At 40.0% G+C, this 21969-nt stretch overlaps 1 protein-coding gene across 1 annotated transcript in view; it reads right to left on the bottom strand.

Annotated features, from left to right (window-relative positions):
* Positions 1–277: 277 nt before the first annotated feature.
* Positions 278–21969, bottom strand: part of si:dkey-288a3.2 (protein phosphatase 1 regulatory subunit 37) — an 80361-nt gene continuing 58669 nt past the window's right edge. Inside the window, exons 12-13 of the mRNA XM_063497659.1 lie at positions 17889–18064; positions 278–400 (exon numbers count right to left, since the gene is read on the bottom strand). Of these exons, the coding sequence (XP_063353729.1) occupies positions 278–400; positions 17889–18064 (299 nt within the window). The remainder of the gene's footprint in view (positions 401–17888; positions 18065–21969) is intronic.

Genomic DNA, 21969 nt, shown 5'->3' on the forward strand with positions numbered 1-21969 from the left:
GAACATTAGGCTGGAAGCAGCGGGGAGGCCAGCGTTTCATTAGGGAGCTGTATTCTGCCTTTATTACCCGGATTTGGAGTTTTATGGTTATCATTATTTGCAATGGAATTATTATTCGCATACTATATCCGCTAGTCAGCTGTTTAGATCGGGGACAGTGGGACACATTGTCTCTGTGAGTGAATCCGTGCATTGTGCCTGAGGTGGTCTGTACAAGGTCGGCCATTGTGGCTCCTCTGAGCGTGCAGTTAGCTGGGGCAGTAGTCCTGCTCTCGGTTCATCTGTTGGTCTTGTCAGTTTCAGGCATTTCTGCTGTGAGGCTGAAGTGATCAGCATTGGCAAGGCACCGCTGGGCGATGTCTGATCGAAGCCTTGTCTCCGTCTCCTTCAGAAACTCGTCCTGGACACACACACAAGGACAAAATCATTACTTTGTTCAGTAGCAGCATTAGACATTAAACATTAGCTCATCAGTGTTGAGACAATGTAAGCAATGCCTCAAAAATCACTAGAAAGCAGCATTCTATCAATGCAGGGTCTCAAACTCACGGCCCGGGGCCCACTTGTGGCCCAGGTCATCCCTGTATACTGACGTGAAGAAATCTAATGCACTTTGGCTCCTGAAGTGTTGTTAGGGAGGATTTGTTTGTTATTGAGTGCAATAAAATAAGTTCTTTAACCCTTTAAAGCCGGTCGGAGCGGGCACGCTCCGTTTTGCGTAACTATTTTTAAATCCCGGTAGAACTGCAACCACGTAAGCTAGCGCAATTATTTTTTTTGCATATGAAACTGGAGGAGTTGTACTTAGATCTTATGCCATCAGCTTGTCCTAGGTCACAGTTTCCTTCCACATATAGCTTTGCAAAAATTGCATAAAAACCACTTGCAGCAACAAAAACATAATATTCCAGAAACACGCTTTGCCGATCCGATCAACTGTTCGTAACACTTCCTACGTTGGAATAGACGTCAGCGCGAACTATCGCATGTCCGCCATTACCTGCCCGAAACCGGAAGTGACGTCATTTTTGTGGAAATGTAGTTTTTTTTTTTTTTTACCTTCAGGGCCTTATAAGCCTAGACTGGTGTTTTCAAAAGTTATGTTTGACTTTATGACTTTCTGTATCGTTTCTGGGATGCTTAGAACTCAGATTGCACTGCTGGAAATAGTTTATTTTGATGCATGTGCTGCTTTTTTGCAAATTTGCATTATAATATTTATTATCCTTTTTCCTGCAGTATATAAAAATTGGTGTATTTCAAAAATAAAACTATGAAAACATAAAGTTCCTGTGGTGGGAAAATATTTTGTGCAACTTTTTTGTTTTTACAGTTTTGAGGGATAAGCCTCTTAAATTTCTCTAACTAGAAATATATGTTAAAAAAAACAAAAACGATTTTTATTTTTTTGTAGTTTATTGCACTTTTTTGCAATTTATGTAGTTACTATGCACTTAATGCATACATATGATTAAATTTGGGCTATAATGGTTGTATTGATGTATAGTAACTTGAAATGGTCCCAAAAATGGCACTACAGCGTGTAAAAATATAATATAAGCTCTGGCGGACTTGGTTCTATGGTAGGTCTTAAAGGGTTAAATGATTTAATATGAAGGCAACATGAGCGGAGAGAACAAACATGCTGAGGGATTGGCTGTTAGTTCAATCAGAGTCACAAACTCACATGTACATTCATGTCTGCACTTTGATTCTGTTACATACGAACACAATGACAGCAGAAGTGCTTACATATTTGAAATGTAAACAAACAAACACACAAAACACGACATTTCAGGAAATATCTGTGGCTGTTTCCTCGTTTGTTTTTGTACTACATGAACACTAAAGTGTCCAATGAGAGGACAGTGCCAGCAGCTCAGCTCATTTACCTTTGACCTGATTGTGTTGTGTGTTTCTGATGTGAACATGATCCCAGACTTTGACACAAAGAATGATTTAAAAACTGTTGTAATTCATTTGAATGGGTTTCTTGTAGTCACAGGAAATGGGGCAGAAATTAATAAATGTGTTCACATATATGTCAATGCGTTTGTTTAGAAACATCGGTGTGTTCAAGTTTAAATTGGTGACAAAAGCAGAACAACAAACTATTTAATTCATTTTGTAGTAATGAGTATGGCCACTGATCCAAACACTTTAATGTAAATGTATATATAAAATAGACCCTTAGTGTACTGTTAGTGTACTCTCAACAGAGGAAAAGTCAGCAGAGGGTTCTTGATGAATTTTTGGCCCAAATCAGTTAACCTTCCTCAGGAGGTCTTAGAGTACACTCCCATTAGGTGGACCCAAGCACCATTTCATTTTACTGGTGGACCGGTTTGGTTCTGAACCCTGACACAGTACACGTGGAGTGTGTGGCCACTGTTTCCAAGCAGAAGTCCAATGCTTCCTCAGTGACAGGTGACCTCATCAAAATCTGTCCTCAGTAATGAAGAAATCCATATGGCATGTAAGAGGACAGATTATCACACAGTACTGTGCAGACGTCTTGAACCACTGCTCATTTATTTACATTTTGCTTCTAGGAAACCCGACTTTCTTGCAATTTTATAAAATCAGAAAGGGCTGCCTGCTTACCCTGTCGCTAACAGCAGAAATCTGTCAAAATGTAGATGTTAAAGGAATTAAAACTAAAAATACAGACCATAAAATAAGCCTATATACTGGTGATGTATTACTTTCCCTAACAGACAAACTTACTCATAGATGGTGAGTTCTCACTACTCTGTCAACTGGAGTAATTCAACAGTTGGGTTAAATTAAATATTCAAGTATAAATGTTTCCACCAAGTTCTCAGACTTGGTACAATTGAACCGTGTTCCTCTTATAAAATACTAGATGATGATCTCACACCTGTATCACTCATGGTCAGAGTCATGGTTTCAGTCACAAGACTGAAACTTTTCATGGAAAAACAAACCATTACAAATAAGTCTGAAAACTACAAAAGCCAAGGGTGGTCTACAACTACCATTCATTACTATGACATAGAGCAGGGGGGTCCAACTCCAGTCCTCGAGAGTTACTGTGTGTGTGAATATGGCTAGGCCTGGGTCTGTGGCTCGCTGGGCCTTGATCCTCACAGATGTAGCAGTTGGGGGTCCGGCGTGTCTGTTTACTTCACCCTCGACTTTTCCCCCCTTTTCTTTTTCTCTGCTTTCTCCTCTTATCTTTCCCGATTCTGGTGTTTACACCTGTCTGCTCCAGCATAACATCCACAACACAGCAATATGAATAATAAAATCAAGGGAATAAACAAAACAAATGCATTAACAAGAGGAGCCTACAGAGAGTCTACAGAGCAAGAAAGCATTCAGCCCATAATTCTGCCTGCTGCACCTGCTGGACGGGTAAAAAACAAAAGATGGTCTGGGATGAAAAACGCTCTTTTTCTGACAGTAGCAGAGATCTTACATGCAGTTATTTAAATTAACATCTTCTTAACATTGTGAGTTATATATATTCAGTTTTTCACTGGATGACGGTGCCTATGGCCGTATCTAAGTCAGTGATTACAATTAATAATGTCCCGTCAGCAGGCTGATAACATTTGAAATGAGAGAAATGCCAGAGCTCCAAAGGAGTTAACACTCAGCAATGATGAAATATTCCACATGAATCAGTGTGAAATTTAAAACAATGCTCAGGTGTGGAAAGTGTTAACTTATGAATAATGGATCGAAACAATTTCCCCTGAAGTTCAGGGAAAAGTTACTCCAATCATTACAGATCCTGTTGTGGGGAGCATGAATATCCAAAGATGAGAGATACTTCACTGGTCCTGCTATCAGTGTTTAAACCCAGGTCTCATCAATCTCTATTGCTCTCCCACTTCACGAGTTTCTTTAGTGATTAAATGCTGTAATATACTTTAATGGTGCCCATGCTCTAACCTGCTTTTCTCCTTAGATATTATTTATATTAGGATTTCTACCGTATTTCTTCACTTTTCTAACTTGTGGCTATAAGTGTGTTCGCAGTTACTGGCTGGAGAATGAGTAAAGAAGAAAGTGACAGGATGGAGAATAAAAGGACGGCGCTGCAGTCCTGGCTGGCTGCTGGTCGCCAGAATCACTGATGCTCTTTCCCGCCTCATAAATTATCGCTGTGACGATGGGTGTGATGCTGACAGGAAAGCCCAGCATCCCAACAGCCAACAGCAGCAGCAGGTCTGGATGGCAGCTTGAGAGCCCCCCACCCCCACCTCACCCCCTACTTCTGTCATCCCTGCCTCTTTGTCTTTGCAAACATGGAAACAGATCTTTACAACAAGAGCAGCATTTTAGAAAAGATGAATTTATGGTCATTAAACAGGGACTGGGTGGAGCTGAAGGTGATGAACCAGAGTCACTGAAACACGTCTCGCCCAGACAACAACGTGGAAAAATAAGTCTTAAATCAGCATTTATTAAAAATGTGGAGAAAAAAATCATTTCTACATTCACATTTAGTTTGTTAATCATGATTTGAAAGAATTGATGAAGTTGATTCACAACGTAACTGCAGCAGGATGGACATGTTCAGATGAGCTTTACTATCTGTGGAGGAATGTGTTCATCACACCAGCAACAAACTGAGACGAGAAGCTTTGACAGTTTCCACACCACAGAGCGCATGCATCCACTAGAACTATGAAGGAAACTTCACACTGCCCTTATGTTGAGTATATTTTTATAGTTTTTGTATATTTTTGCTTTCTCTGAGCTGAGTAATAATTTCATCCAAAAATCCTCATTTCAACATTACTCGTGTCACTAAAGTTTAGTATAGCCTTCAAACAGACACACAAACTGTTAGCCAGCCTTTTCCTCAACTAAGTCGAACTTCCTGAGCTCCTGCCTGACTCCTGCTCACCCCCACCCCACTCCCCCCACCCCCCTCAGTGGCGGCAGTCTGCAGCAGAGCAGTTAATAAAGAGATTGATTATCGGCCTGTCAGGAAGTGACAGTTGGACAGAGCTGCTCTGCGTGAATGACAGAGGGCATGCTCACCACGCAGCAACCCGTCCGACACACACACACACACCCAGATGTCTTTGCCAACACAGAGGGTAGGTGAGGTGGTGGTGGAGGAGGAGGAGGCATTCATGTGGAGAACAGAAATGCAACCTTCTGCTGGTAGAAGAGGTCTGCGTGTGTGCTTGTGTTTGTTTCTGTGTGTGTGTGTACATGTTGGTGGTGGAGGGGGTCAGAGTTCACAGCCACTGCCTTCTGGTGAGACAGAAAGAGGGATGCCAACCGTGCCGTACCCTGAAGAGGCTCAGGAGCACACACTCACCCTCGTTCCCAGCCATGCTGCTGGGCATACTGTGGAAACACACACACACACACACACGCACACGCACACACACTCACACTCACACACACACACTCACACACACACACACACGCACGCACGCACGCACGCACACCTAAATAACCCACTTCGTGTGTGCAATCACACTTTGAGTCAGCAGAGAAGAGAAACTCTTGAAGAGCTTTATGACCGAATCATTCTTGTATTTGGAAAAGAAAGCAGAGTTCTGCGGCTGCATTAGTGCACCTAACTACTAAACACCAAGACAACTGAAACCTGCAAACGTGTTGACCAGCTGAATCTGTACAGGGGGCACACTTAGTTAGTGCTAACATAGAAATACTAAATAATACTGTGATTTCACTCATCAACACTGAAGCACAAACGTCTGGGATGAGCTTTTAATACAGTTAATCCCACAGCAAGACAGATTTTGGTAGATAGTTAAATTAAAAATGCCCCAAAGGGTGGTGAAAGGATCTAGTTCCCATCTTCTCATTGGAGCAGAGTAGTAAAATGTGGGTGTGCCCCCAGCACTCTCCACAGTCAGTCTCCACAGTCACAGGGGATTATCTTGGCAAAGCTCACCAACCACACAATCAGCATAAAGCAAATGGCTGTTTTAGTAGTGAGGAGCATATAAGTCTGACAAGGTGAACACAAAGTAGCAAGCTGCTTTCACCCCGGTGAAAATATCAGCCCTGGGAAAGGCAGCAAAGATCAGACGTCCAGCTGGCTGTAAATGATGGTGTTCAATATAAATACTAAGTCATTAATGATGTGTGACATTGATTTTTAATGAACATTTGCCATAACAGTTCTGGCAACTGTGCACTGTAATACTACCGTAGTACTACAGTAGTACTACGGTAGTATTACCGTAGTACTACTGTGTAGTAGTACTACAGTAGTCCTAGTACTAACAAACAGTGAGTAAGTAAGACTGCTTTGGTCTAATCGGCTGCTTTGAACAGTAGCTGAGTTTGGCTGTTGTACTCACAGTTCGAGGTCTGAGCCTTAGGTAACCTCTTTCCCTGTGAAGGATGTCCACTCTCTGAGATATCATACAGAACTAAGAGTAAAAAACGTTTAGATCAGTCACTCACAGGGATTACTTGTACAACCTCGATTCCAAAATAAGTTGGCTAAAATGTAAAGAAAATGTAAAAAACCCAACAACAACAAACCGAATTTGCAAATCTCCTAAACCCATATTCTCCTCACAGCAGATCACTGGAAACACAAAAAATGTTTAAACTGAAACGTTTTATTATTCAGTGAGAAATATTAGCTCCGTTTGAATCTGATGGCAGGAACACATTTAAAGAAAGTGGAGAAGCCTGGAAATGTACGTGGTATTAAAGAGAAGCAGCAGAGGAATATTTTACCACTAATTAAGCAACAGGTCAGTAACATGACTGTGTATGAAATTAACATTTTACAGAGGCAGAGTTTCTCATGAGTAAAGATGGACCCTGTCACAAACTGTGTGTGTTTCGTCAGTCCTGCGTTAGCTTCTGTAATTTTGAAACATAATTACAGATTTTACCCGGACTGTTAAACACTGCTATTGGATAAGAACGGGACATTCCTCAAACGTCCAACCACTGAGGCCCGCACTATAAGGATCGTGTTTTATCAGGTCACTTGAGTACGATGTAGGTGGATCAGTTCTTAGTGGGGTCATGCTGCAGCAGGTTCTGTCTTCATGGTTCCTCTGTGAGCATCTATATTAAATATGGATTATTATTTCATTCCAACTTTCTTTCCTGGCTTCAAATAGACTAGACATCATTAATGTAGCAGCTCTGTTCCAGTCTTACTGACCAAACAGCTTATTGGACATACTTTAAATACTATATTACACTGTAGTGCTTTTCCTTTCACACATGTTTAATATCTTTTTTAATATTATACTTTTATCTTTCTTTGAAAAACCAGCCACTCTGTCTCCAGTACACTCATCAATAACTGACTGATCAGATGCTACTACTGCCACCTCTTTTATGTTAAAGCAACAGGTAAACCCTGGGTTAACTTATCAAGTTGATAACCAGCTTCATGTCATTGCCAGTTTTAGGGTAAGTGAATCCAGACAGATACTCTGTGTGTGTTGCACTTTTACCACCTGTGAGCAAGTATTTGGTGACAGTGGGAAGGAAAAACTTTCTTTTTAACAAGAAGAAATCTGTAATAGAGCCAGGCTCAGGGCTGTGGATAAGGGAAGGCAGAACAACACACTGTGGACGAGAGCCAGAGATTAATAATAGTGATTAAATGCAAATTAGTGTATAAACACATAGAAATGGTGTGTGAAGAACATTCTACATAATGCCAATGCCATCTACAGTAAGTATTTCTGTTTCTAAGAGTTTTAAGGCCAAGTGCAATAACCACAGTTTTATCTGAATTTAGAAGCAGGGAATGATGGTCATCCAGGTCTTTGTGTCTTATTTCCATAGTTTAACTAATTGGTGTGTGTTATCTGGCTTCATGGACAGATAGAGCTGAGTCCACTGAGTAATCATTTGTAATGCTTAAAATTTTACTATGAAGTCATTAAGTCATTCCTAGTTAAGTGTAAGGTTAAAGAATGCTTAGCCCAACAGAACTCAGATTTTTTTTGTCAACATGAACCTAGTTAAAAAAAATCTACTGTAAGGAAATGTATCCCCCACTGCTGTGTAATTCCTTATTGTAAATGAGCTGTTATTAAGAAATGATCGGATAAAACACGAATTGCAGCGAACACTGTTAAATGTCCAGTTTCTATGTGAGAAATAGAGTGTAACTGAAGTGGTGACTGAGTTGTTGTACATTTTGAAAGAAGTCATTTGAATCTAATAATAGACTGAGTGCAGTGTTGAAGTAAGTAAGCACTAAATCAGATAAGAAAAGTAAGGGCCAGATGGATCATAGAAAACAACAAATGAAATTATCTCTTGATTATTGTAGGATCTTTACCTTACAATATAGAATGCCGTGAGGGAACTGCTGTTGTGATTGGGAGCTATATAAATAAAACTGTATTTAATTGAGTTATGTGTACACGGCTAAGAGTCAGGATTTCAAATGAATTAAAACGCTGTCTGGGTCTTTGGTTGAAAAATAAGCTGGAGTGACAGATTTGTATCACTCATCTGCCTCGGCCTGTGCGCCGAAGAGTCTGGGAGTATGACGGGGGGATGATTCATTTATACTCATTTATTCATTTTTGCTATAAGCAGGTCTTTGTAAGGCTGAATGAATCAATATGTTGATCAAAAAAATCATTTACTAAGAGAATTATCCACATTTAATGGTTTTACTCTTTGGTGCAGTTGAAGTTGCTTTATTGTTTCTTTGTATTTGAATAATATAATTAAATATAAATAAATATAAATTAAATATAAATATATAAATATAATTTTATTGTTTAATTGTGAATAAAAAAGGAATAAAATAGGGGTTTATGAGATTTGCAAATCATGGTTTTTTTGTTTTTAACATTTTACACACATACAGTGGTCTCAGTCTTATTCATGTTTAATAACAACAGTACAACATTATGCACAGCACTGTGAATGTTGCCCTCTATTTTTCTCTCTTCCTGATGTCTTTTTTTGCATATTTGCTACACTTATACATTTGTAGAGACCCCATTAAATACAAAATGCAGTTTTAATGTGACAATTTCATTTATTATGGGAAAAAAAAAGCTCTCCAAACCTAACTGGCCATATTTAAAAAAGCAGTTGCTCCCTAAAACCAACCACTGGTTGTGCCACCCTTGGCAGCAAGAACTGCAAACAAGCATTTGTAATAACTGGCAATGAGGCTTTCATGCCATTGTGGAGGAATTTTGGCCCATTCTCCTGTATGTAGTTGTTTTAAATGAGCCACACTGGAGAGTTTTCCAACATGTTAAAGGCCACTTTAAACCTTAGTTTTCTCATTCAAGACAGTAGCATGCATGCTGTGGTGGAGCGTGTCCAAACATCTACATGTTTAGATGTTATCTCGTTGCATGAGATTCTACATCTCATTCTTTCCCCCAATTTCTTTTTGCATTAAAAAAAATCTAGAAAAAAAAAACCTTGTTAAATATCTTATTGTGTAAATTCAGTTCAAATCACTCTTTGTTATTTTTCACTACATGGAAACAAGGAGGCAGACTGTCAGCAAAAGCAAAGTAACACAAACACACACACGCGCGCACACACACGCACACACACGCACGCACGCACACACGCACACACACACGCACGCACGCACGCGCACACACACACACGCACACAAGCACGCACACGCACACACACACACACACAAGCACACGCACGCACACGCACGCACGCACACACACACGCACGCACACACGCACACACACACACACACACACGCACACACAGACACACACGCGCACGCACGCACACGCGCACGCACACACACACACGCACGCACGCACGCACACGCACACACACACACACACACACGCACACACACAGACACTCATGCACACACGCACACACCTCCGCTCCACACTTTTCTTTTTCGTGCACTTGATCAGTGAGTGGAGGATCAATACCTCTACACTGAGTCGGTGGACTGCTGAGTCTGGAATCAAAACCTTTTTTTCTTTTACCGACAGAGAGGAGGAGAGCGTTTCACACCCAGGGAGGAGGAATACGAGTGAAAGAGGTGGAGGAGGAGACGCAGATGGACAAGTGCTTATGCGGGTGAGTCTCCTCCTGGCTCGGTGCCACGGCCACAGACTCTCTTTGTTTGCCCAGCTACTAAACTAATAGAGATAAAGGCAGATTCCTGCTGGCCCTGAATTAGAAAGTCATTAAAGAATATAAACACACAAGGGAGAACACAGACAGACACACACACACACACACACACACACACACACACACACACACACGCGCGCGCTATAAAGTCACTTTACTATATTTTTCTGCTGTTCAAACTGCATGAGTGCTTCCAGCCTCCCTTAAAGGATGGATGGATTCTGCACTGGTTCAGAAACTGTTTATTGGGGAATTTCTTTGGTATAAGCTAATTTTTTTTCATATCTAAAAACAATTTTATTCAAACAGTTGGAAAAGACAGAGTCTCCTCCAAACACAACCCCAGTGCTCAAACTGCTTCATTGTGGTCCTCTGGTCCTTTGCTAGATGTCCCTTATCCAGAAGAATCGCTTCAGTCTGCCTCTCTCTTTTATTTAATTTGACTGTTTTAAAAATTGGATGTACAAGGCTGTATTTATACTGTCTATAGAGTTTAATTATAACTGCTCTGTTTTGCACACATTCAGTGAAGCGCTGAAAGAGATGATTACAAGTTATTAAATAAACCCCGAAGCTTCCAGCTATGAGGGAACAGAACTTTAATTATTACATATTAAATACACGTTAAGAACTAAAAGTGCGTCAATAAAGTAGAAGTACACAGTAGAGTAGAAGTACACAGGATGCACAGTTTGTGTCTACAGCTGTTATTGAAGAACAACAATGGATCCTGAAAAAAGACGAGACAGGCAGCAAGATGGCAGCAGAAGACAAGAGGTGCATCGTTCATAATGAGCCGCCTCGGTGAGACAGGAAAGTGCACCGTAGTGATTTTTTTTAAATCACTTCAATCATAGATGTGCATTTAAGTGACACTGAAAGCATCCAAATCATTTCACTGTTTCTAAGCTTGTTAAAGTGAAACACAGTGAAATGTCAGCTGTGCTGGGCCTCATGGCTGCAGTGCTGACCTGAGCTCTAATTTCACTGTAACAGTGTTTCCTCAGCCTCTCTCACTGCTATCACAAGATTATTTAAGATGCTTGCACAGTGGCTGCCAGGAACGAGCGTTTAAAGCTCTCTGAGGTGCAGGCGGCTTAAACAAGCTCATCTGTCAGCTCTGTATTCAGGAGGACAAGCTCACAAATGCAGCTACTCACTCATTAGTACTATTATTATTATTATTATTAGGTAGGCCCGAGCCACAGTTCCAGACTGGTTTGACTGGCCTGAAAGGACCCTGTACTGGGAGATGAGCAGGGTCACACACACACACACACACACACACACACACACACACACACACACACACACACACACACACACACACACACACACACACACACACACGTGGAATACTTGAGCCTAAACTGGAGCAATAAAACGTGTTCATTAAAAAAAAGTGAGCATATGGAAGCCCCAGCAGAGACATTCTTACTTCGATCTGTGAAAATTCATTACGCATTCTCACAATCAGCGCGTGTGAGAATTCACCGTTTCTCCTCATGTGGAGCTAAACAAAGGCACATGTGCTTGTTTTCGGAGCGGCGTGCAGCGCGGCCTTATTTCAAAGGCACAACTTGAAAGACGACAGACAGCTATTTACAATATTTATACATTTAGGATGCTGATACTATGCATAATACGTGTCTGTTTGTTAGCCTGCATGTGTGTATGTGTGTGTATGTGTGTGTGCGTGTGAGGAGACAGTGGGGAAGAAAACGGCTGATGAAAAAAAGGTTACTTTGGAAATTCTCTGATAATTGGTGCCTTAAAAGGAGCTCGTTTTTAACTATGTCACCATGACTGCTCGATGACAATTAATCTGTTTGCGGCTGCTTCCTTGGCATCTGTGCCAATTACTTTATATGCTAATATATGTAAATGACATCTCAGATGCCAGTCTCAAGTATTATGCGAGCGGCGTATTGTGTCTTTTTGGTTTTTTTTAAATCGTATTGTTGAGGCTGATCAACAATACGACTTCTTTAAATTTGGAGGTGTGTTAAGTTCTGTATTTCCTCGTGAACCACACGTTCACCTCACACAGATGATACATTTAGTTTGAAGACCATCATGTTTGTGGGCTTTCTTCCTTTGAATAGTCTGTAGAGTTGCACATGGATCATTTGAAATAAACACGTTAGCAAAGACGCTTTATCGGTTTTCATGTCATTTTTCATTTTCTGCTCGAAACACTGACAACTTTGTCAAACCAAATTCAGACAAAACAAAGACGGTTGTAGCAAAGATGCATGTAAATAAATACATTTATTTATTTACTTAGTTATTATCCAATAACACAAACTGACTCCCATATTTTTGGAGCTAAGTGAATTTCATATTTTTTGTACCCACTGACTGAACCCTATGAGGTCTAATAGTCAGACGATGTCACTGATATCATTACTAAATACAGTTTTTGCTTTTGTCAAAAACCAGGTCAGGATTACTTGGCGACACTAACAGGGATCTAGATTTCAGAGTTCATAATATCTGTTCTTATCATTAGGATGACTCAGCAGCACTCGATGTATCGAGGCAAACACGTCTCTAATCAGGCCTCCATGCAGAGTGTAGACCAACTGCTTATTCTACACACACAGTGCTTTATGCTGTGTATATGTTTTAAATTTATTTAGAAGTGAAACAGGAATTTGACTGATTTTTGATTTCCCCAAATTTTCATTATGTGAAGTATCAATGATGTCTGTAGAAAATTTGGGGAAATGTGAGGAAACAGATCAGTGTGTGTAAAGTGAAGATAAACCAGAGTACTGCAGTATTGTACATTGCAGTAGTGTAAGCATATTTCTACTAAATTAGTGCCTGCACTATATTTTTGATTGAAAAATTCATGGATAAAAACCCAAAAATGTGTTGATGAAGGAGCGAGCACATACTGGTGGATGATCGTGATTGAGATTGTTCCTGATGCTGTTGATGTCGGGCAGCTGTGGCTTATATGAGCAGGTGATCTAATAACCTCTGTGTGTTTTAGCTACAGGGTCTCACAATATTAGAAATGAAGCTGTGACCTTTCTAAAGACAATGTGTTTATTTTAATTAATTAATCAATCAATTAATTATTTTAACAGCCTACTTTACAGACATTAATGTCAAATCTGGTGTTCACCGGGAGTTTCACATTTCACACAGGAAGTAAGAAATATTTATGATTTGTGTTCTTCTGTTATTGTTGCAGCCCCTGTAACACGTTAACCCTTCATTTGTACAAAGGACAAAGTTACAGATACGTTGATCACATTTACTGAGGAACAGTCTGATGTTGTGGCAGCTGCTATGAACCAGTCTAACTGTATTCAGTTGATAGATATATAAACGACTTTGGTCTCCATTAAAAGCTCCCAGTGTATAAGAATACAAATAACTGCTACATGGTAACATTGTTTATATGCCAGATGAAAATGCTTTACAACAGGAAGTTACAAACCCATTAAAAGTATTTTACAGCTACGTTGTAGCATTTAATAGAGTTATGGAGTGCTGTTCATCACTGTTTATGAACATGTTGTTGAACGCTCCTGTTCAGTGTGGGAAAGCTTAGAAATGTCAGGCAGTACACACAAAGGATAAAAACAAATGTTCTGCAGAGATGAAGCTGTGACCTTTGACCTTTTCATGGAAGAAGTTATTCAAACTCTTTTCCCTTCATATGTTAAGTGAAATGAAAACGTGCTCTTCATATATACAATAAGTCCAAACACTGTCACAGTCATACAGATGCCTGTGGGTGGATGTATGTATTGACACGTGTGTTTGGTGTGCTTGGCTCGGTGGGACGGGTGGAACCAAATGTGAATATGTGGATACAGACAGCTACTATAAATCAGTCACATGGATCCCAGTGAGACGCCAGTAATGAGAGAAATGATTTGCATTTACAGTGAGGTGTCTCACCGTGCATTCATGAGAATTAACTGTGAGCTGTGAATACATTACACGACCACCTCATTAAACAGAACCAGTATATGTGAGCTGGGATTTGACTGAACATTCCCAGTGTGACCTGGTTTAAGCTTCGAGTCCATCGGCTGCTCTCTGCTGTGTCAGGAGACTGAGACCAATAGAGATGCTGTTACTTCTACTGAGATGGCAGCAATCAGCCACAGACAGACAAACAGAGCTGCTCTCCATTGTCTCTCTGCTCTGCAGTCTTCCATCACACCGACTGAAGATGTCACTGTTGTACACCAAATAGCTGCTCCCTGTTCTTCTCTGTCTGTGAGTGTGAGACGAGAAAACATGTTTCTGTGTTCATCAGTGAGATACAAAGCTATGTTGTCGTATTTAAGATGTTCGACTGTGAAGTTTTGACAAAGCGGGGGGTACGACAGACAAAAAAACAAAAGAAATCCATCAGAATTAATCCAGCTGGGTGATCTTTAAGAGAGAAACACATTCAAGTCAAAACAACTAAATTACATATTTGAATTTGATTGTTAAGTATATGGCGATAAACTGCATTAACTCGCCGCTTTCCACATTTCAAATTCATCACTTTTCCTTATTTTGTTATTTTGCCAGCAAAGAATTCCCACAGCGAATGAAAATAGAGAAGCAACGATTCCATCCCAGCACAGAAGTGTTCATTAGGACAATTATGAAAACGAAGACTAGTCTTTAAGGGGCAGGAGGTGGTGCCACACACACGTGTCCGGCTTCACCCACTCTTCCACTGCACACGCTGGGTGTTCAGTGCATTTTCATTTTCATTTTTTTATGCTGGTAATTACAGTATCAATGTTATGATTTGATAATTATACTGAGATATTCAGAAAGACGACAAATAAAAGGAGAGTGAACGTGAAGCTTGAATAAAACATAAAATTGTCTGTGATCCCGTACGCACAAACATCATTGTTACTCTCGTCTGTGTGCATTTGCACAGACTGAATATCATATGTCATTTATTAACTGTTACATTTGACATTTGAAACATTTGGTTTCTCTTTTCTTTGATTGCTGTGTTTGTGCTTTGTTCCACTTTTTTCTCGATGATCTGTGAAAATTCAGAGAAGAGTAAATTCACCCACAGCACACTGATAAATCAGCCAGATTATTAAAGATAACAGTCACTAAATTCAACGGGTAAATATTCTAACGTGGCCACAAACCCAGTTGTGTCCTCTACAGTGTCAGTGCTGCCAGATGTTACTGCTGTGTATGATATAAACAGGCTGTGAGGCTCGTCGATGTCACGTGTATGAAAAACACGCGTAGAAATTTTGTATAAAAATGTAAACATTTTGTATAAAATACTGAAATTGTGGACACATAAAAAAATAAACAAAAATGTAACCTCTACCTTAAAATGTTCATACACGTGTCTGAAACAATTCACAAATATAAAGAATGATTTTTACATCAAAATGGTAAAAACGTCATCATTTACTCAGATTACTGTTATTGTTACTCAGATTACTGTTATTGTTACAGCCGAGCGTCAGAGCTGACAAATGAAGCCAAACACAGGTGCCAGTACTACTGGCTCAGTCTCCTGAGTGTTACAATGTTACATCTTTGTAGTAAAAATGAACAATATTCATATGTTACAGTAACTACTGGACCTCGGGTTACTGTTTTGGCGTCCACTTTGACAACACTTTAACACTGACATGGATTAGTTCCAAAACTTGTACCTGAGATGTAAGAGAACATCTGCGTGGTACGAAGCGGGCAACAAATTCAAAATTAGGAGCCCGAGTGGTCTGCAGTCCTGCCATGCTAAGCTTCTTTGTTTGGGAATATCACAATCTGAGATTCAGGATTTAAAAACCCCAAATTCTCAGACGCAGCAGAAAGAAAGTCAGAACGTGAATTAACAACAAAACATGTTTGATATAGTCATATATGTATTTATATTTTATTGTTATTACTATGTTTATTATTTTATCGTATTTATTATTCTTATTGTATCTCTTATACTTGTGTTGTTCAGCACTTTGGTCAGCCTCGTGTGTTTTTAAAGTGCTATAGAAATAAACTATGATGATGATATTTACCTGTGATTCTGGCCCAGTGCTGGCAGTCAAACAGGACTCACTTTAAATTTATTGCACTTTAAACTGTGTTTAAAGCTTATCTCTACAGTGGTGTTCAGTTTAAGGCTTAACGTGCAGAAGGTTCAACTAAATAAAAAAGTCACAACTGTTTTTATTGGGACACCATAAAAACACTGTTATTACTTTCTGTGAATAAATGAAATCTCTTTTAAAATGCTTTAATTTGAAGAAACATTTCCATGATTAAAGCAGCACACGATGTGTCAGGAGTCTTACTCTAAAAGGGAATCAAAAGAAAACGAGATCACAAGTAAGACCAGAACAATTTGGTTCATATAAAAATGTCTCTGAGGAATATTTGTTGGTGATTTTAGAGGACTTCATTATTTACCTGTGACGCAGGTATCAGAGTCACGCAGCATGTGCAGCCTTCCCTGGAGTTACTCTGTTTGGTTTTGAAACTTTCACATTTTAAATGTGTTCATTCTTAACTTGGTGACACACAGGAGCGACTCTCTGGTGTTTCGCTCCCATTGTCTTTGCAAAAGGCACCTGAAGGCAGACGTGATGTCACACATGTTGGAACGAACTGTGTGCTGTGGCGAACAAAGACACGTGTACAGTTGTGTCAGTGCCATTTAAACGACACGTGTCACTTATATACAGATCTCTGCTTCGGGTCTGGACTTCCTGTCTTCCTGCATAGAGAGGTTTTTCTGTTTAGGAGAACACTGCAGCGAGTACTGGTGTGAATGGTATGGAGCTGTGTCGACGTCACTGTCTGCACACATCGTGCCCAGTGCAGTGACTATAATGGGCCCATTAAATTGCCCCACCTACTAGTATGTCCATCTCCCTCCCCTTTGCTTCCCTCCGCGCTCTCTCCATCCTGCCCTGTATTTATCAGGCTGTGTGACTTTCTAATCCCTCTCTTTAGCAGCAGTGTGTGAAAGCTAACACTCCTCCGTGTGATTATGGAGGGCCCTGGGCTGCTGATTATCTGAAGAGACCACCACAGAGACCCCCGGCCATGCTCTCCTAAGCCACTGATGCTTTAACGCTTTTTAATTGATCTTCACACTTTTACAAGCCCCCCCCCCCCCAAAAAAAGAAAAAGAACATAAGCGCAGGTAAAACTGGATGTTTTGGCTGTGAGAGACTGCACAGCTTTTACTTTTGACTTTCTAACTGGATGTAGTTCATGTGACGTTTTTCTTGATGCTGTTTTATACTGCAGCATTCAGTATGCAGTCATGCAGTCATCAGAAGCTGGTCACTGAACCTTCAGCATCTCTCTTTAACTGTCTGTCACAGATAATCAGACATCTACAGTGAGCTGTAACTGTAACAGAGGGGACACCACGGCCTCCACTTTCTGCTCAGCACCTAATGTTCCCTATAGTGGGAACACTACACAGTACTGTGGCACTAATACATGTTGAACAGTGTGTTCACAGTGATTGGGGTAAGCTAGCCCAGGAGCAATCAGTTACAATTTGAAAGCGATAAAGTGGATGAAAACATTTCCTTACTAACTCACTGTGTTAATGATGGATCCACTGGTACTTATGTGCTATAGCACTTTTGTACTCGACCCGGATGGGCTGGTTTTCCTTTACATTTAAGTGCCTCCATACGTGTGTGGTCATTGTCATAATAACGCATCAGCGCGTTTCGCCACGTAGCTAATATGCGACACGAACGCTACACACATTCATGTAAGGCTTCATTGTGTGGCTCTGAGAACTTCCTAAATACCACACTCACACTCTGATGGAACCATGAGGGCAATGTGGGGTTCAGCAACTTGCTCAAGGACACTTTGACGTTGACAGAGGAACTGGGGACAAACCGCTGATCTTCCCACTGCTGAAGACGCGCTGTACCGCTGCTCAGTTTCAGCTGAGACGATAGAAAGACAGCCTTTGGTCGACAGTGTCTATCTAAAGGAGTTAAAAATAATAAACAGTTTCTGTAGGTAAGCCTGTGTGAGGTCATTAACATTTTATTTAACTTTTTAAAAAACAATTTCAATTAATTAAACTTGAAGCCCAAGAAATGTTTCTGTACATACATTTTCCAGTAAATGTGCTTCTTAATGTATAATGGTGTCACACAACAAAAACTGATGTTATGACCAGATCCTGATTATTGTTTTGCAGTAACTGAGCAGATCTAACCAACTGCAAACAAATAACATGGGAGTAAAAATTGAACATCACACTAAGAGGTTGACCTAATTTAACCGAGTCGGCACTGGTGGAGCTAAAAGTTATGAACGACTCGTTTTCTGCTGTTGGGGAGAATTCATAGCTTCATTAAATCCACCACCGTCACACTCCCACCATACTTACTGCCATCATGTTTCTTTTTATGAAGACTAAAAACTTCCAAAATGTTTTGAGCACATGTGAGACGTGTTCTTTGTGTTCTATCTGGTCAGCAATGAGTTTAACTTCAGTCTCTTTCTTATTGTTGAATCATGAACATTCATCTTAACCGTGACGCCTGCAGTTCATCACATGCTGCTCTCCACAGCCACAGTTTGGTCTGCACGCTTCATTAACTGGAGTTATTTTAAGTCACTGGTTCTCCTGTAACCTAAAGATAAAAGTCCAGTGTAACAGAGCAACAATGCTATTATTTAGTAATAACTATGATATTGACACATTTACATATATATCATTTTCAGCCATCAGCAGTTTTACCTGCTTGTTTGGACACAGAGCATCTCATAAAGCAGTACTGACATTAAATGGATGCAGTCACATTTCACAAGCTTTATGAAAGTTACTAAAATGTCTTCTATTTATTAATCATATTTAAATTTATAGTAGAGACTAAAGTAATACATGCAGCACATAAGAAATAATGACACACCACTCAGCACTCACTGTGTCCTTAAGGGCACAAGCATCACTCATTCACTCCTCGTCTGGCATTCAGATCCTTTTATTCCTGTCCTGACGTCACAGTTTTCTGTTTGTCTTCTTGACTTTTCCAGACAATTTATGTTTTGGTAAGCAGCTACACGTAAAAGATAAAAAAATAAATAAATGTGCATTTCAACCCATTTAATGTAACAGATGGATCTATGGTGACGCCATCATCATAAAGCTTTCCATGAAACGTGTTGGTCACAATGAACACATGGCACAAAAAGTTAGATATCATAACGACTGAAAGGACAAATCTTTCACTGCACAACGTTCAAAGCACCTTCACCAACAGAGCCAGGATCAGGGAGGGGTGGGGCCATCTGCTGGAAGACCAGTGGAGGGTGAGGGAAAGAGAAGTGAGCTCAGGGAGCTAGGACATAAGACAAAAATCCTTTTGTATACTTTTACAATTTTAAATAACTTGGGGCACAGTTACCTAACAGACCTTCTCAACGTGTACAGCCCCAAGAGAGCACTCAGATCCTCTAACCAGCTGCTCTTAGTGCAAAGGCCCTGACGAAAGACTAAAGGCGACCGAGCGTTTGCAATGGCTGCACCTAAACTCTGGAATAATCTTCTTATCAGTGTCTGCATTTAAAGCAGTCTTACTGTCAGAGGCCACATGAAGGTCAAACTCTCCATCACTTTTACTGCTGTTGTTTCTAATCAGGTGAGACAGGTGACTTTTTAAGCCGTCAGTAATATCTGTTAATAAAGACAGATTAATCATTTAAAACTGAAGCTTTAATTAATGTCAGGACTTCAGTCAGATTCCAGCTTCACTAATTTCAAACTTGCTTTCGAGCTGCATCCAGACTTGTACACAGTGAGGATTTAACACAGAGCTCTGAGGGTGTAAGCTTTGGGTAACTGATGAAGCTGAAGCAGAGTGAACGTAGTTACAGCACAGAACTACATCTACTATAATGACATGTATCCCCCACCGCGGTGCTGTCCATTACTGTAAATTAAAATGTTTTTAAGAAATGATCAGACAGGAGATTTTGGGCAATTCTGCTAAATGTTCAGTTTCTCTGCCACAGATCCTGAGTGTGATTACACACTGTAAAAAAAATGTAATATAAAAGTATTTTACTGTGTATTTTACAGTTTTGTTCTGTTCTTCTAGAATATCATTAAATTTACATAAATAGACTGTGATTTTACATTTCAAATGTAAAATAATGTAAAATCACTGTAAATGTAATAAAACATAATTTTCTTGTTTTATAAATGTATTTGTCTGTACATATGCATATTTAGATTGTTAAAATACATTCACAAATGTATCATAATTTCACAAATATTTGTCAGTTATTCGAAAGATTGAACTGTTAAATTCAAATGTAATGCTATGGAAAAATATATGAAATGATTCTTATAAACTTTTTTTACATCAAATAATAATTATTATTATTGCTATTTAGGGCGATCGTGGCTCAAGAGTTGGCAGTTTGTCTTGTAATCAGAAGGTTGCCGGTTTGAGCCCCGGCTCAGACAGTCTCAGTCGTTGTGTCCTTGGTCAAGACACTTCACCTACCGCCTACTGGTGATGGCCAGAGGGGCCGATGGTGCGATATGGCAGCCTCGCCTCTGCCAGTCTGCCCCAGGGCAGCTGTGGCTACAACTGTAGCTGCTTCCACCAGTGTGTGAATGTGAGAGTGAATGAATAGTGGAATTGTAAAGCACTTTGAGGGTCTCAGAAAGCGCTATATAAATGCAATCCATTATTATTTAAACCAACTGTTAACTGTATATTTCTGTACATTTAAGTATTATTATTCATATTGCCGCATTCATTGACCTTGTTTATAGGTAATTTCATTGTTTAATCACGTTAAAATGTTCCTAATTTAATGTTTAAAAGCACTTGAAAAAGGCAAAATCCCATGTAAAATTAGGGCAACAAACTGTATTGTCATTACTGAAAATAACCGTATTTTTATGAGAAAGTTATTTTCTGTTATTTGATGGTATTATTTTGGCGCCCCAGCTGCCGGAATATTACTGTTTTTCTAGGATTTCTTTTTTTACAGTGCATTTAGATGAAATCAGAGCCCGAGACTATATCATGGTTTCAAAAAAGGAAGAATAAATAAATGTAATAATTCCCCCAAAATATATGAATATATTAGTATTATTATTATTATAATAACTCAAAGTGTAGTGACATATAACTGTTGCAGTTATTTCATTGTTACAGTCACATTATCAGTGCCGTCACATAATGAGTGCACAGGTGGTGGGTCAGCCACATATCTACCACGCTCACAGCATGGGCTGCTATGATGCTGCTGCAGAAACACTGTGAGGCTGTGTCCAGTTCCAACACATTGTGTTGCCATGTTTTACTCTTGAAAGAACTCAGTTTTTCTTTCATTTGTCCATCTATGCACACTGTTCCTTATCTGATCACATCTGCTACAGTTGTTCTTATTTTTCCACTGTAACTAAGTGGAGACAGCCAAACACATCTTTACAAGAGGAAAATGTTTCCAAGCCTGAATATTCTCAAAGGTACAAGTGTCTGTAAGGAGCTTTGCTTTGCATTCAAGTGAACTAGTGAAGTGTTCAGTCAACTATTTTTTCTGGACGCTGAACTGATGGACCCCCGATAAGGTGAACTAGGGGACAACTGCAATGAAGCCTAAAGTACAAACCCTGACTTTGGCTAGCCTCCTCTCAGTGCTTTAATAAGATGCGTAGCATCACAGGGAATGCCAGGACTGTGGTGTCTGGTGCCAGCATCGTCCACAACCACAGAAGTGTGTTTGAGGGTTCCTCTGACCTCTCCCACTGAGAGAGGGACTGCTTTAATAAGGCTGCCTTATCTTTATTCACCATGTAACCTCCCTTCAAACACACATGCACGCACACACAAGCTGTGTAGTGGGCACTTGCACCCAGCG

This window comes from Pelmatolapia mariae, linkage group LG16_19 (genome assembly GCF_036321145.2).
Source record: "Pelmatolapia mariae isolate MD_Pm_ZW linkage group LG16_19, Pm_UMD_F_2, whole genome shotgun sequence".
NCBI classification, from domain to species: domain Eukaryota; kingdom Metazoa; phylum Chordata; class Actinopteri; order Cichliformes; family Cichlidae; genus Pelmatolapia; species Pelmatolapia mariae.